This window comes from Eublepharis macularius, chromosome 2, assembly GCF_028583425.1.
Source record: "Eublepharis macularius isolate TG4126 chromosome 2, MPM_Emac_v1.0, whole genome shotgun sequence".
Classification (NCBI taxonomy): Eukaryota; Metazoa; Chordata; class Lepidosauria; order Squamata; family Eublepharidae; genus Eublepharis; species Eublepharis macularius.
The window spans coordinates 155,689,112-155,706,981 of record NC_072791.1 but is presented as its reverse complement, the minus strand read 5'-3'; the positions used below and the strand labels follow the sequence as shown (position 1 = coordinate 155,706,981).

Genomic DNA, 17,870 nt, shown 5'->3' with positions numbered 1-17,870 from the left:
ATAGACTAGAGTCTCTTCCTTTCCCTCCCACCAATGCATCAGGCTATCCCATCCCCCAAGCCCAAGAAAACTTAATAATTTTAAAATATTTTAAAATGATCAAACCACTTCTAGGTAGGCAGGCAGGCAGGCAGACAACAGTAATCCAATTCAAGAATCCTCCAAAGCATACCAGAACAGCCAGAGGCTCATGAATCCAAGAACTCGCATTGTAATGGAGTCAAGCTGCAGCCCGGGCCTGCTTTGCTCATGGTTGGAAAGAATTTGAAACAAAACTATTTTATGACAGAATCACTGTGGTTGGTCAGACAGTTAAGAGTTCCCCCTAATATGCAATCCCACATTTGCCTGTGAGAGCTGCCTCCCTTCCGCTCCTGCCTGTTGCCCAGGGAACATATTGGTGTGTGTGTGTGGGGGGGGGGGGTTGGAGCTTTAAACCGCCAGCTTCAGATAAGATACCAGTATTGCAGTGATTCTGAAATATAATATTTGGATCCTGAAAATGCCCAAAACTACTGATAAGGATTTTTCAGGTGTATTTTCGGATTGAGCATACATCCCTAGCAAAGACTGCTTGAGAGGGATTTTGAAAACAGTGCCTCCTATCAAAAACAGTAGCTGAGTCAAATTTACATATGAATTCCAATTCAGCAGCTTCCCACTGGATTTTGTTTTTGAAAGGTTTCTGTTGAACTACAGTGACCTTTAAGTCCTTGATGGAATGTCCTGGTAGATGCCCTCCCCTCTCCACCTATATATCTGACCAGTTTCTTCTTGCCCTCCATGCATCTGATGAAGAGAACTGTGATTCTCAAAAGCTTATGCTACAATAAAGTTGGTTAGTCTTAAAGGTGCTACTGGACTCTTTTTGATTTTGCTACTACAGACTAACACGGCTAACTCCTCTGCATCTAGTGCCTCCTATGATGTTTATCCTTGACGTATGTGATCCGTTTTCGTTTGGGTGTAGGCATGTGTGCATATGATGCATTTGTCATTGAAGCTGCACTGTGAAAGAGAATCTAGCTCATATGCTGATAAAAATAAAACCTGATAAAGAAAAAATAAACACATGAACCTATCTGGCTGCATTATACAGAGTCAGGCCATTAATCATTCTAATCCAGTATTCATTGTTGCTCCTCCTGGATCTATCTACACCCTTCGACACACTAGACCACGCCATCCTGCTGAGATCTTGAAGGACATTGTGCTTCTGACCTCTGATACTGTTCAGTTGATCCTGGCTGACTCTGTTAAGAACCAAGGGGTTATACCAGACCCAGACCTCCTCACAACTCAGACTAGCCTGGAAGATGGCCTTCTACCCTGACATTGCTGATCTGGCCAGCTGTATCCACGCCACAGTAACCTTGAGACTAGACTACTGTAATGCACTCTACATAGGTCTCACCTCAAAGTCAATTCAGAGATTTCAGCTGGTGCAGAATGCTGCAGCTCATTTACTCTCAGGAGATAGACAGAGCATGCATATCAGTCCCATTCTGCAGTCACTCCATTGGCTTCCCATCAGTTACTGGGCCCAGTTCAAAGTATTTACTATCACGTTCAAAGTCCTTTATGGTTTTGGCCCCTCACATCTGTGTGACCACCTCTCTCTCTCTGTTGCATCATGGCAGCATCACTCATCTGGACAGAGTCTTCTACAGATACCGCCCTACAGTTGGGTAAAATCGACAGTTGGATAAAAAAGCGGCCCACACACGTGCTTTCTCTATAGTAATCCCACCCCTCCTTATGGAATGGCCTGCCTGAGGTGATCAGGAAAGCTCCCTCTCTCCTGGCTTTCCGCAAACTATGCAAAATTGAATTATTCAGGAGGGCTTTCTACCCAGATTATAGGGCTGTGGTGTAAGAAGTAGCTCAGAGAGATGCATTGGTAGAGACAGGAAATATATACTGCTCTGTTGGGTGCTGTCTGCTGTCGTAGACATGTGCCTACTAGGGAGTTTCTACATTGCTAAACATGCCATGTAAATTAGTTATATTTTGTTTCAAACAGATTTCATCTCTGAGCTCGGCTTTATGCTTGTTTTTTCAAATTTTCTATCATACCCTATTGTACCTTTTTCAATGTCCTATCTATTGTTCATTATTATACTTTACTCAGTGAATGTCCTACCTGTTTATTATATTGTATTTTCACTCACACTGTGTAATCTGCCTTGGATCTCAGTGAAAAAGATGGACTATAAATAAATAATAATCTGACTGCAGGCAGCTCCCCAGTGGTTCAGACAGAAGCCTTTCACAACACAGCTACTTTAAATCCTTTAGCTGGGGGTGCCAAGGATTAAATTTGGATCCTTCTGCATGCAAAGCATGTGCTCTACCACTAAACTAAAACTCATTCCAAATTTCAGCATCCATGCTATTCAGAATTCAACAGGGATTTTGGTGTGATTTACTCAAAAGTAAGTGTTCATAGGACTGTTATAAAGCAAGTGAATGTAATCCATAGTCATCACACAAATGTCTTATTAAAAATTTTAAGTTTTATTTATGTACATGAATTGAAGCCCAGTAGTTTTGGATTTTCTTTTCGGAAAAGTGTCTACATATTGGTCATGTATGGCAATGAAAATACAAGATAAACTGAATATGATACATCATACCAAGGCAGTAACATATACACACTGCATTTATGTATACAGCATAGATTTGACATATAGGAACAGAGAAACACAGGGTTTTTATGTATTATGGTCAATATTCACATTCTGTACATTATCTATGGTATCTCATTTATAGCTGCATCTCTGTCTTCTATGTGAATCTCTTAGTAGCTTCTACACACGTGCTGTAGATTAAGAGTCAAGCAGCAGAACATTAAGCCCAGAAAGAAATGTGGTCCTCTGGGGAAAGTTGCCAGAAATCCTGAAACAAGAGGAGGGCTTCTACTTTCTACCTCCTACAATCTGCAAGAGGAAGGTGAAGAGGCGGACTACGTCTATGTAGATTTCGAGGGCTCCACTGATATAGTCCTCAGCGCTGAGTGCAAACTTTTTGTTGCCCAACACCAACTGGGTATCATACGCAAGAAACTGGGGAGAAAAAAGTCAGTCACATGCTTGAAGAGATTATCCAATAATAAAACATTTTCCTATTTTTCTTGGGTATACAAAGAACTAGGCTTGAGGGCTATTTCAACATGTGAGAAGAAAACACCTTTTTTGAAATCACACCCATTATCTACCAACTTATATGTACATGATGTAAGAATCCAGGGTCAGTCTCTGCTTCCTGCAGCATGTACAATGGCATTCATGGTTGTACCAACTAACACTGTAATATATAAAGTGACAACTCATCCAACCCAGATCTTCTTCCTCGTGGCTGCAAATGTTCAATTTCATTCCCCACTACATCTACTTCTATTCAGTAGGCTCTACATGACAATTTCCAGTCACCCATGTATTTCCTAGGTCTTCTCTTCCTACACAAGCACCTTTTCTTTGTTACTAAGGAAATTACAAAATGTTTCAAGTTGCAAGCTCCCATTTAACAAATAATGAAAGTAAGTGAACTAGAAAAAACATGAATTTCTTTAGGTATCAACCTTGAAAATTATAACTCAGAATAATTCAGGACACCAAACACTGTACAACAACATGTTTATGAATGTTACTGAAATGAGGCCAGGGACACAAAACTCATGGACATTTGGAAAACAAGGCTGACTTGAACTAATCTACGTTGCAAGTGCAGTTAGGTAAAGTATTCCAGTTTCACCTGCACACCTGAACATTTGTGGCCCCATCTCTTCAGCCTTTCTAAGTAACTGTTTCACACCCCTAACTACTGTTATGTCACTTCATTCTTGGCTTCCACCATCATTACCTTAGGCAAATAAACCTTGCTTTCATTGAGTGATCTGCTAATTAACAACTACCCTAACAAAATTTGCATCAATTTTCAAATTTCACATCTCAGGTTGCATTAATTTCAATTATATTCTGCCTAATTAATTGTAGGATTGGGGGAGGGGGAAAAGAGAGGTAGAAGGAAAACTGCAAACTGTGAACAAGTCAAAAACCTGTAGCTCCTGTTTCTTCCAAGAAAGCCTGCTGTGTCAGACACAGCCTAGACTCTGCCTATAGGTATCTCTGCCCCTTGCTGTTTCAACTTCTGCTCATGCAGAGCCATGACCCCTTGGCTCCTAGCCTGTGGGCATGTGGAGCCCTGGATGTGGCCTGCGGTAATATTTGGAGAGGAGTTAGCCGTGTTAGTCTGTGGTAGCAAAATCAAAAAGAGTCCAGTAGCACCTTTAAGACTAACCAATTTTATTGTAGCATAAGCTTTCGAGAATCAAGTTCTCTTCGTCAGATGCATGATATTTGGTGTACTCAAATCAAAGAGAGCGACTCTCTGGCAGAAGAAACAGCCTGAGCTATTTTTGTGGAAGGAGGAGGGTGAAAGAGTTTTGTTTGTCATATATCAACAGAGCTAATTTCTGGTCTTGCTTGTTTCTTGTGCTGATCCAGATGAGTGCTGGTGTCTGAACTCATATTTATTGTGGTTCTATGTTTGTGTCTTACCTGCTGGTATGGTGATATGTTTGAGAGAACAGAATGGGGTTAGGGATGGTGCAATGATCAACAGGGTGTGTGGTAGGAAGAGATTCAATGGTAGGAGAAAAACAGGCAGAGTGACAGGAAGGTTCATCAGACATTTGTGGGCTGTTGCTCCATCTGGGGTTTTTTTTCAGCCAGGGGGATATTAACAATCCACTGGGCTATAAAATCTTGCTGCTAAATGGTAGGTAGATCACAGGTAAAATAGCAGCCATCCAGGATTTAATCCTGGATAAAAAAGCCAACCTGGTATGTATCACTGAGACCTGGTTGGGGAAGAGGGGTTGGGCTAATCTTGCCCAATTTTCCCCCTGAGGTAGGTGGCAATACTTAGGCTTGGCAGATGAAGGAGTGTCACAGTAGTCTCTTGGGACTGTTCCTCTAGGGGAATGCCCTCTAGGACTTTTCCGGTTTTGAATGTGTATAGCTAGTACTGGGACTGCATGACAGGACTGGGATTGTGTTGGTGTACCACCCAGCCTGTTGCTTAATTGTCTCCCTATCTGAGCTGGCTAAGGTGCTGTGGGGAGGTGCTGAGGGTTTCTAGGCTGATTGTCCTGGGAGACATCAACATTCATGCTCAAGCTACACTGTCAGGAGCAGCTCAGGATTTTATAGACTGCATGACAATCATGGATCTGTCTCAAGTAATAACTGGCCCCACATATGGTGTGGGTGACATGCTTGATCTAGCATTGTGTTTGGAGCAAGAAGAGGGTGATCTGAAAGCAGAGGAACTGAAGACAATCCCCCTGCCACAGACAAATCACTTCTAGACTCACAGCAATACCAAGACTCTTCAGGGTGGAGGATGGGTTGATAAAGATGATATGCCCCTAGAGCCAGATGGATCTAAATGGTTTTCTGATGCCTTTAGGAGATTTTCCTGTTGATATGGTCAGTGTTCCTGTCAACCTCTGGAATGGGGAAATGACCCAGGCAGTTGACACAATCACTCCTAGGTACCCTCTCTTAAGCCCAGCCAGCCCCTTGGTTTACTGAGGGACTGTGGGCTATGAAAAGACATGAGGCCACTCATGGAGGAAGACTCAGGGTGAATCTGAAACATGGGCAAGAGCTCATTTTAAATTATATTCTGCAGTGGTGATTACGGCAAAGAAACAACACTTCACCCCACCATTGTGTCTGCACAGTACAAGAGGGGGTGCATTACTCAATGGTGCTCTGTGACCACTTTGCACAACTCTGCCAATAAAATCTCTTGCATCCATCCTGAATGGGAGCCTATATTGGTAGTGACAGGGCCAGAATGTGCCTGGGTGCTGGCTCTTCCAGTTGTGTGAGATACTTTTCAAATTATTCAGTCTGAGGATGTGGACAGATTCTTGGAAGTCTAAAGCCTACCACCTGTTCATATGATTCTTGAACCCTCCTGGTTGCTTAATTCTGTCTGGGGGACTGGCTGACTCCTTGAGAGAGGGGACGGTAGGCTCAGCCTTGAAAGAGGTGGCGGTGTCAACTTCTAAAGAAATCTGCTCTGGAACCAGGAAATCTGAATAACTATTATTCAGTCTCAAACATACCATTTCTGAGCAAGGTGACTGAATGAGTGGTGGCCAGACAATTTCAAGGATTTCTGGATAAAGAAGATTGTCTGGATCCTTTCCAATCTGGTTTCAGGCCTGGTTATGGTATTAAAATGGCTCTGGTTGCCCAGGTAGATGACCTACGCTGGAAGATGGACAGAGGGAGTGCAATCCTGTTGATTCTCCTGGACCTCTCTTTTTTTTTTTTAGAAAAGTTTTTTATTGGGTTAGAACATTATTGTTTTTACATTACAATCAATTTTCCCCTAATTTTTCGTTTCTAACCCCCTCCCTTTCCCCCCCTTTTGTTGACTTCCAACAGCTTTCCCACCCTCTGTCCCTTTTCCCTTACTTCTATTAAATTCCTCTGTCTAAAACAAATATACATTCTCCATTATATTAAGCAGTACATCTTTAACTCCTTTACTTATTATACACCCAAACTGTACGTCTTTAGATAAACAATTTATCCCATTTTCCAGTTTTGAATATTTCTGTATATCATAAACCTATATATCATAAACCATAAAAATTTCCCACATTTAAATCAAACAATTTGATTTGTTCTCTATATATTACTCATTTCATCTTTTTATGGTAATTCTATATAACTCATCACATAATCAATCAATTTAACTCTTCTATGCATTCAGTTTGGTGCATATAAATCTTATCAAAGAAAGAAAATATTGTTAATTACTCAATCCTCATGTTTAAACCTTATCATTAATTATTCTCTATCAATATTCTATCGGTTAACCTATACATATCTATATATATCTCAATCAATTAATCTAACTGCTTATAAATTCACATTTCTCTTCCTCCCCCGGTAAAGTCACCCCTCTCTTTTATACTTTTATTATACTTCAGTAGTTCTCAAACTGCCACAGTTTTCCTCCCACCTCCCATTTCTTCTCCAGATATTGTTTCAGCTTCTCCCAGTCTGTGTTAAACTGCCCTGAGTCCAGATCTCTCAGTTTTCTTGTCATCTTGTCCATTTCAGCCATATACAGCAATTTGTAGATCCAATCTTCAATAGTTGGCACTTCTTGTACTTTCCATTTCTGCGCATACAAAAGTCTAGCTGCTGCAGTCATATAAAATATCAACGTCCTATGATGGGCTGGAATTCCCTCCATTCCCAAGTTTAGCAGCAGGAGTTCTGGGTTCTTATTTATTTGAAACTGTAAAATTTCACTCATTTCTCTTATTATTTCCCCCCAGAACTGCCTAGCTACCTCACACGACCACCACATATGATAGAGGGAGCCCTCATGTTTCTTACATTTCCAGCATTTATTAGAAGTATTCAAGTTCCCTAGCGCAATCTTCTTTGGTGTCATGTACCAACGATAAATCATTTTGTAAATGTTCTCTTTAATATTAGTACATGTCGTTATCTTCATTGTAGTTTTCCACAAGTATTCCCATGCCTCCATTGTTATTTCTTTATTGAAATTTATAGCCCATTTCACCATCTGTGTTTTAACTATCTCATCCTCAGTATACCATTTCAACAGTACTTGGTATACCTTGGATATTCTTTTCTTGTCTTCTTTAAAAAGGGTCTGCTCTAGTTCCGAATTCTCTGTTCGTATGCCCCCTTTTGCAGAGTCCGAGTTGTATAAGTCTCTAATCTGTCTATACTGGAACCAATCATAGTTAGGTGATAGTTCCTCTTGCGTCTTTATTCTAAGTTTAGATACTTCAATTTTAGTTATTTCTTTGTACGTTAAACATTGTTGTTTATTGTCAACAGCTCTCGGGTCTATCACCTCATATGGAACCACCCACAAGGGGGTTCCTTCTTGTAGGTAAATTCTATACTTCTTCCAGATTGTATATAAACTTCTCCTTACAAAATGATGCAGGAACATCGAGTTGACCTTTACTTTGTCATGCCATAGGTATGCGTGCCATCCAAAAATTTTTTTATATCCCTCTAGGGCTAATAGTTTCTTATTCTTTAGTGTCATCCACTCTTTTAACCAAACTAGGCAGATTGCATCATGATAAAGTCTCAGGTTGGGCAGTTGCATTCCGCCTCTTTCCTTTGCATCTTGTAAAACTTTTACTTTCACTCGAGGCTTCTTGCCTGCCCAAACAAAATCTGATATTTTCCTCTGCCATTTTTCAAATTGTTTAGAGTCTCTGATGATTGGTATTGTCTGTAGCAAAAACATTACTCTTGGTAGCACATTCATCTTAACTGCTGCAATCCTGCCCAACCATGACAAGTTCAATCTATTCCATTTGATCAAGTCTCTCTCTATCTGAGTCCATAATTTTTCATAATTATTCTTGAACAAATCTATATTTTTTGCAGTCAGCTCAACTCCCAAGTATTTCACCTTACTAGTTACTTCACAATCCGTTGTTTCCATTAGCAATTGTTGTTTCTGCTTAGTCATGTTTTTGCATAATATCTTTGACTTCTTTTTGTTAATGAAAAAACCTGCCAAGTCTCCAAACTCCTTGATCTTGTCTATCACTTTTGGCATGTTCTCCAGTGGGTCTTCTACAATTAACATTATGTCATCTGCAAATGCTCTGACCTTATATGAATAGTCCTTTATTTTTATTCCTCGTATTTCCTCATCTTGTCGTATTTGTATCATCAGAATCTCCAATACTAAAATGAACAACAATGGAGATAACGGGCAACCTTGTCTTGTTCCTTTACTAATCGTCAATTTCTTGGTCAGTTCATCATTCACTACAATTGCTGCAGTCTGGTCTCTATAAATTTCCTTAATTGCTCTGATGAATCTTTCTCCCAGTTGTAGCTTTTCCATAGTGGCAAACATAAAGTCCCAGTTTAAATTGTCAAACGCTTTTTCAGCGTCTACAAAGAAGAAACCAACCTCTTTGTCACAACGCTTGTCATAGTATTCAATAGCATTGATCACTGTCCTTAAATTGTCTCTTATTTGTCTGTCTGGCAAAAAGCCTGCTTGTTCCTCCTCTATAACTTCCGAGAGCCACCCCTTCAGTCTCTCCGCCAATATCTTCGCAAAAATTTTATAATCGTTGTTAAGTAATGATATAGGTCTGTAATTTTTCACGTTAGTCAGGTCTTGGCCCTCTTTTGGGATCAATGATATATTCGCTTCACTCCAAGTGTCTGGAATCCTTTGATCCCTAAAAACTCCATTCATCACCTCTTTTAGGAATGGTGCCAGTTCATTGGCCATTGTCTTATAAAATTTAGCCGTAAGTCCATCTGGCCCTGGCGCCTTTCCTAGATTTGCGGATTGTATTGCCTTACTTATTTCCTCATCAGTTACTTCACTGTTCAACTTATTTCTCCAAGCTTCCGAGATTTCTGGAAGTTTGGTTTTCTCCAGATATGATGCTATTGATTCTTTGTTTACTTCTTTTTTATTATACAGCTTAGCATAGAATTTATAAAAGGCTCTACTAATGGTAGTCTGCTCCAGGTACGTTTTATTTTCTTCACAGATTTTATTTATTATTTTCTTTTCCCTTTTCTTCTTCAATTGCCATGCCAAATATTTCCCAGGTTTATTAGCGCCCTCAAACGCTTTTTGATTCAGTCTTTTAAGGTTCCACTCCAATTCTTTATTACTCATTGCTGTTAGCTGTTCTTGAAGTATTTTGATTTCCTGGTATATTTTCTTTTTTCCTGGTCTCTTTTTTAACTGTGCTTCTTTGGCTTTTATTTTCTCCTCAATCTCTTGTCTTTTCTCCTCTTTCTTTTTCCTTGCTCTGCCATTTAAGTCCATTAGTATGCCCCTTACAACCGCCTTGTACGCGTCCCAAACTTTGCTGGTTGGTACTTCTTTATTCGCGTTGTATTGTATGAAAAACTTTGTCTCTCTTCTCAATATTTCCATATTCTCTCTTTCCTGTAACAAGTCCTCATTTATTCTCCAGGCTTTCCTTTTTCTCCTTTTTCCAAATTTCCACATAATTGGGTTGTGATCTGAGCCTACCATCGGCATTATTTCTACCTCCTTAGTCCATAACGCTAAGTCTTTTGAGGCCCAGATCATATCAATTCTTGATAATGTAAGATGCCTTGCAGAATAAAAAGTAAACTGTCTGGTTTTAGGATATTCTCTCCTCCATACATCTTCGAGAGTCTCTTGTTGAATCAACTCAAAAAAAAGCTTTGGCAATAGTCCTCTTTTCTTTTGTGCTGTTGTAGTCTTTTTGTCTAGTTCCAAATCTGTCACTCCATTGAAGTCTCCAGCAAGAATTATCTGGTCATATGCAAGATCATCTAAATGCTTCCTTAAATCCTCAAAGAAGCTTTCCTTTGCACCGTTAGGTGCATAAAGTCCGACTACCAACACTCTCTTTAAATTCCAATTGCATTCCACTGCTACAAATCTAGCTTCCACATCTCTCATAACAAATTTTGGCTGCAGCTCCTCTTTTATGTACAACACCACTCCTCTTTTTTTCTTGTTGGAGGCCGCTACAAATTCTTTGCCCAATTTTCCAGATTTTAAGTATTTTACATCCTGTTTTCTGATATGGGTCTCCTGCAAACAAACAATATCACATTTTTGTTTTAGTAGCCAATGAAAAATATTTTTCCTCTTATTCGGTGAGTTTAGTCCATTTACATTCCAAGATAATACTTTACACTCCATATTCATGGTTTTGTTGGTAAGTCTTTTTCATTGTCCTTAATAAATCTCTCCATCTCCCGCTCAGATCTGATGCGTTTTTTTGCCCCTCCAAACTCAAAGGACACTCCTTCCGGTAACTCCCATCTGTACCTGATATTCATGTCCTTCAAAGTCTGAATTAGCACTTTATATTTTTTCCGGTCCAATAACACTGATCTGGGCAGTTCCTTCATTATGATAATCGTCTTGCCATCAATCTCCAATGGATCTTGAAATTGTTTTGTCACAATCCTCTCTTTCATGTTTCTAGTTGTGAACTGCACAATCACATCCCTTGGTAATTTCCTCTGGGTTGCAATTCTCGAGTTCACACGGTACGCCACATCTAGGATAGCCACAATTTCCTCCTCCTCCTTCCCCAGGTATTCAGCCAACACCTCAGTCATCTGTTCTTGCGCTGACTTCCCTTCCACTTCTGGCAGACCACGAAAACGAAGCTGCTTCTCCATGTGTTTAGTTTCTGCAACTGACATCCTCCCCTTCACCAGTCTCATCTCTGTTTGTTGCGTGTCTATTAAATTCTCCATCGCGTCTTCTACTGTTTTAACTCTCTGCTGCGTTCCTTGTAATTCACTACTAATCGTTTCCACGCCTTTTTTCACTTCTGACAGCTCCGACTTTACTGTCTGTGTAACTTCTTTAACCTCCTTAATAAGCTCCAATTTCGTGTCCTTAAGTTCTTTCATCATGTCTACAAGTTTTTTGTCCAGATTTTCTATTGCCGATTGCCACTCTTTTTTCGACATCGTGGGGCTTGCTTTAGCTCGCTCCCACGAATCTGCTCTCTTCCTTAACTCCGTGGCGTATAATTAAACGTTTTCCTTTTTTTCAAATGTCCCAATCTTTGCCAAAATTAAATTTTTAAGTATCCAAAATGTCGGGCGTCTTTTCTCTATGATTTCTCTATGTTGTTGTAATCCAAAATGGCCTACTTCCTCTTCCGCTGAAGCCGCGACCCTTCCCCTTTCAAAAATGGCGATTCCCTACTTCCTGTCCTTCGGCAAGGGCCGCTTCTCTCCAGCCACTCTATTGTTGTTACGCACTTCCTGTCTCCCGTCTTCCCACAGCAGGTCTCGCGATGGTGTCTTTTTCCCACAGCTCCAAAACCACAGGTATTCAAAACAATAGTCCGATTTTTGTAATAACTTCTTTAAACTTAGTCTCTTTTAAAATACAACTCCTGCCGAGTCTTCACCTCCTTCTCACTAGTCTGTTGCAGTTTAAAAATCTACTTTCTTTCCTCTCTGTTTTTGTCAATCTGTCCCGTTTCAAGAGATAGCGATCTTTACCTTCTCTTCAACTTTCTCGGGTTGTAATCGCTGTTTCGATCTTAAATTCTCCTCTCAACTTCCCTCCCCGATCGAAGCTTGGGTATGTAGGTCTTATGCCAGCCGAATTGGCCCCGAAACTGCCGCAGAGATTATAGCCGACCCGTCGCAAGGTGGGACCTCAAGGATCGGGGGGGAGACTCTTTGAGTAGAGCCCCCCCTCGTCCGAGATCTAGCTCACCCTAGGGTCTTGAGCGTTCTTTGCCTGCTCCCCGCCTGAGAGCAGTCGGCCGCGGGTTATTTTCACCCCTCCGGCCGGTTAAAACGGCAGTCCGGTCAGCTCCGCAAATGGAGCTGCGTTAGACCTCCATGAATCCCAAACCGGAAGTCGATTCTCCTGGACCTCTCATTGGCTTCCGATACCACTGATTATCCTTCTGGACCACCTTTGGAGGTTTTGAAGTGGTTTTAGTCCTACTTGAGAGGTAGATCTCAGAAGGTGATGCTGGGGTGGGAGAGGGCAGAGGCGGCTGAGCCTCTGGGGCCCCACTTTACTTACTTTACTTTATTTGGTATTTAGCCCTCCCTCCCTGCAAGCGGTCTCAGGACGGGGTACAACATTCATAAAATACATAATTATATAAATACAATTAAAATCATAACTCAGATGGCCTATTGCACATTCCTGCCCTCAAATACAAAGAGGGAGACACCCAGATGGACGGGATGTCACTGGATAGATAAGAGAAGGTGATTCCATCTTGTCCCCATGCTTTTTAACATCTACATGGGTGAAGTCATATAGAGACTTGGGCTGCATTGTCACCAATATGTGAATGACACTCAGCTCTGTCTCAGACTTCCAGCAGATCCCAGGGAGACTGTGGAAACCACAAACTGGTAATTGCAAATAGTTTTGGAATGGATGAGAACCAATAAACTGAAGTTTAATCCTGACAGGATAGAGGTGCTACTGGTAAGCATAAGGATCAACCCAGGAACTAAAGTATCTCCTGTTCTTGATGGGATTGCACTCCTCATAAAGGAACAGGTTTATAGCTTAGGGAAGGTGCTAAACCCAGGTCTCATGTTAGATAAACAAGTGACAATGGTAGCCAGGTGTGCCTTCCATCAAGTTTGCATGGTGAGCCAGCTGTAGCCTTTCCTGAGTTAAAAAAAATGCCATTGTGGTATATACCCCAGTGATATCTAGATTAGATTAATGCAATGCACTCTATGTGGGGCTGCCCTTGGAGTGTGTCTGGAAACTACAATTGGTACAGAATTCTGCAGTGGGAATGCTGGCTGGAGTGGAGAGCATGGACCATATCACTCCAGTCTTGCACCGGCTTCATTTGCTTCTGGGCCCAATTCAAGGTGCTGGTATTGACCCTCAAAGCTCTATATGCTTGGATCCTGCACACCTTAAGGACTGCCTACTCTCATTCAAACCTAAACAACCAATACAATCATCTTCAGGGTCCTTGTTTCCAGTGCCTCTGCCATCCTAGGATAGATGGATGGAAACTTGAGAAAGGACCTTCTCAATTATGACACCAAAATCATGGAATTCCTTCCCTAGGAAGAGTCATCTGTGGCCTTCTAAAATTGTCTGCTACCAACACGTGAAGATTTTTCTGTTTCATCTGCTGTTCCCTTGTTGACTCTCGTTTTTGTTTGTTTTTAATAGCTAATTTTCACACATATGTATTCTTTTTAAAGTTGATTTGTATTGTGTTTTTAACTGTTCACCACTTTGAAAGCCTTAATTGGGCAGAAACGTGGGGTACAACTGTGATGCCTTAAGTGGCAAGGCAAATGTCCCAGCCCTGGCCTTACACACACCGATGGCACACCATAAAGAACCAATGGCCTTTAAGTGGTGGATGAGAGACAAAGAGTGCCTTCCATTCAGCCTATACCTAGGCTATGCATAGGGCATTTACTTGCTCTTCTAATCTTAAAGTCAAGAGCTCTTAGGATGGAAAGGAGGGGGTAGGGGTGCACTACAGCTTTAAGAAAGGCAAGGAGGGATGCAAAAGGAGAGCAAAGGCAGGAGAAGAAAATGAACACAGGGGAACACAGCCCAAGGATAACAAGATATGGGGAAAGGATTTCCACCTATTTTACAGTCCTATTGCCTGCCTGGAGCTTTTGTGATAGGGCAGACAACAGATCTAAAAGAGCAGCCAAAGCACCTATCCTTCCACTCAATGATCCAATAAGCAAGTAACCCTTTACTAACCAGGGTGAAAACAATTGCACCAATAGCTGCATACAGCATGTGGAGCCAGTAAACCTGCAAAAGAGAAGAGAATCCATGAGTTGTGCCTTGGTACCCTGCTTGACTTAACATTTTTTCTTACCTGGTCATAAATAGGAACAATGGCTGGAAACTGAATGTAAACAACAACATATTCAGAGGGAAGGAGAGAGTATATGTTTCAAAAAGGGAACGTTAGCAGGCTATTGGCCATAACTGAGGTTCCAGAGAGGGAGATATTGGCTTAGAGACAATTAAAAAAAATAATACTGGAGAAGGATCCACACTATGCTGTAACCATCACATTCAGTGACACACAGACATTTACATGTACGCATGCACATGCCCCATTGGTTGGAGCCATAAATTAAGACTGAGGAGGAATGAATTCTAGACCCTTCAAGATTCACTATTAGCTGCTTACATATTTGAAGGACAGGACGATCGCTGTGATAATTGCAGTTACTATGAAGACAATGGTCAGCACACAGAACAAGCCAGTGCATGATGTGAAGTCCACCTGCCAATAAGAGAAATATGTTAAGGGTGGGGAGGGGGGAGGAGATGCAGGCAGCACGTTACCTAGGCTGGTTCCCCATTGAAGAATTGGTTTGCTTCACTCACCTGACTCCGTGCATTTTTCCTCTTTCCACAAGATTCCCATTCCCATTAAAATCATGAATAGCCCATTCTTTCTGCAAACAACTTCACTTGATTTTTAAAAGTTCCTGGCATGACCGTCAGGCATGACCATCAGGACTACCTTTTTCTTGCATATGAATGAAAGCAAAGGCCCCTTTACTATTTTCCTCTGCATTTTCTCAGTGAAGTGTTGTGTTGATGCTTTTAAAGCTGATTTTTTTTTGTCCGGGGGGGGGGGCGGTAGGGGGAAGGGTGTCAGAACAATCTCATAGCCCTGTTTCAGCATTATGTCCTTACAATGCCATTGTTTTGACCTCTACAGAACCCCATAAATATCTGTGAAATCTGAGGGTATGTTATCCCCCAATCCTTCCTGAGTTGTTACTTTTCAGGGTGGGGGAATACTACAGAACAGTGCAATTACACAACAGCACAACATGTTGTGAATGTATTCCTTCATGGACCGATGTTATTCCACTCTGAAATGCTGGCAAAGGGGGCAGCTATCTTTTGTTATTGCCATAACCTTCCAGGGGTTTTTTTGTAAGGAAAAAGTATTACTTTTGACACATTGGCAATCTGTATCTCTATCAGATGAAGAAGCTGCCAGAAAAGCAAGAAATTAATATGTGTGTGTGTGCAGGCCTTTAAGTGGTGGATGAGAGACAAACATATTTCAACAAAATATGGGGATCTTCTCCCCACCCATGCAATAGTACATGAAAGGAACAGAGAGGAACAGTAGTCCAGCAACCAAAATAGTAAGAAAGTAGTCTGGTTGGGAGCATAGACATTCCAGTGGGCAGAAGATTAAAAGCAGTCCTTGTAGGGGTGCTGCATCTCTGGGACTGGGAGGGGATCTCTCTCAGACCAAAAATATTGCCCAAATAGGAACTAATTCATTCGCTGGGGAGTTTGGAGAGGAATCCTGGTTTATTCCTAGGCAGCACTACAAATGCGCTCCACAAGAAAAGGACAGAGATTCATGATGGTGGAATGACAGCACAGTAGTGAAGGGGCTAATGCAATGGGTATCTGATGTGAAAGAGAAACCATGGCTGACAGTGGTGGAAAATGGATTCCTCTGTGCTGTCTGGAATTTCCCTTGCATGTCTGTATTGATCAACAATCACACTGGCAACATGTGTGTGTGTTACGTGCCGTCAAGTTGCCTCCGACCTATGGCAACCATATGAATGAAAGACCTCCAAAAACGTCCTATCATTAACAGCCTTGCTCAGATCAAAACAAGGATAGCATACTTTTTCCCTTTCAGAACTACTGTTCCATATATATATATATATATGAATATTTGAATAATTGATCAAAACTAAAATGATTAATCAACTAATTTCTGTTCCACTGTGTGTGTATTATGTGACATCAAGTTGCTTATAACTTATAGTGACCATATAAATTAATGACTTCTGAAACATCCTATCGTTAACAGACTTGCTCAGATCTTGCAAACTGGAGGATGTGGCTTCTTTTATTGAGTCAAGCCATCTCTTTTTAAATCTTCCTCTTTTCCTACTGCCTTCTACCTTTCCTAGCATTATTGTCTTTTCCAATGATATGTTCCATTAGCCATTGTAAATCTGCAATGTGATCTCTAGAGCCTCTTCTTTTCTGAATCCAGCTTGAACATCTGGCATTTCTCATTCCATATATCGTATGAGTCTTTGGTGTAGAACTTTGAACATCACATTGTTTGCATGGGACAATAGTTGCTGCACTCTTTGGTATCCCCCTTTTTTGGAATTGGAATGTAGACTGAGTATTTACAGTCTGTGAACCATTGTTTTCCATATTTGTTGACAGATTCTTGTTAAGATTCCGATGGACTCCATTTCTGTAGCTTGAAATAGCTCTATTGGTATTCCATCTACTCCAGGTGCTTTGTTTCTCCCAATTGCTTTGAGGGCAGCTTTTACTTCACCTTCTAAGATTTCTGGTTCTTCATCAAAACATTCTTTGTTGAAGGTATCTATCATCCTGCCATCTCTTCTATATAGTTCTTCGGTGTACTATAGCAATCTTTCCCTTATTTTGCCATGATCAGATACTGTATTTTTGTGTTGATCTTGATCTGGCAACATGGCCACCATGAAAAAATCTCATGTGGATGCAGACTTGCTCTGTAGTACACCTCAACCTGCCCTGCAGAATACTTCACGGTCTTGCCAACTCCACAGTATTGAGTATCACACACAAAGTTACATTTGCCCACACACTTTCAGGCTTATCTTCATAGCTACAAGGGCAATGAACATGTAAAGTCAAAAACCAAGCCTTTCAGAATAGCATGCTACAAGGTCAATACCGATTTCTAAAGTTATATGATGAGAGTACGGGCAGCACTGAATATGCAGGAAGCCTGGCTTTCTCAAATCTCATTTATTAAGGAATTTCCCAAGGAATCTATGACACACTTTAAAAGGTAGGTGGGAGAGTATTATATACAAATTATACTGTGACATTGCCTCAAGGACAGAGTACCTCACCTTCGTCTGGAAGCAGAAGATGGTGACTATTATAGCCACTATGGCTGTGATTATCATGGCAAGGATAACAGCTTTTGTATCATACATGCTGCAAACAAAGAGTTAAACATTTATTTCACCTGAGACTTTTAGCATAACAGAGGCAGTGTCAAGTGACTATGTGAACTGCATATTTAAGGTATACCATCAGGAACATTTATACACTGAAAAAGAAAAATTGAGTATATCAAAAAAGAACAAAAGTATTCCAGTTTTGGTAGCTATAGCGAACTGTTCAATTTAATACTCCAAAAGCATTTATTTAGAAGAAAGTGACACTGATTTTTTAAAAGCTCGTCAATAGTTTCTACAACTACAACATTGCAAAAATTGAGTAATTCTGAATAT

General features: G+C 40.9%; 1 protein-coding gene across 2 annotated transcripts in view; it reads right to left on the bottom strand.

The window, feature by feature from the left end:
* Window positions 1–2,530: 2,530 nt before the first annotated feature.
* Window positions 2,531–17,870, bottom strand: part of LOC129325093 (protein lifeguard 3-like) — a 46,457-nt gene continuing 31,117 nt past the window's right edge. For both annotated transcript variants that reach the window (XM_054972620.1, XM_054972621.1), the window contains 4 exons: window positions 17,484–17,571; window positions 14,762–14,857; window positions 14,320–14,373; window positions 2,531–3,065 (listed from right to left, as the gene is read on the bottom strand). In XM_054972620.1, the coding sequence (XP_054828595.1) occupies window positions 2,919–3,065; window positions 14,320–14,373; window positions 14,762–14,857; window positions 17,484–17,571 (385 nt within the window). In that variant the 3' untranslated portion in view covers window positions 2,531–2,918. The remainder of the gene's footprint in view (window positions 3,066–14,319; window positions 14,374–14,761; window positions 14,858–17,483; window positions 17,572–17,870) is intronic.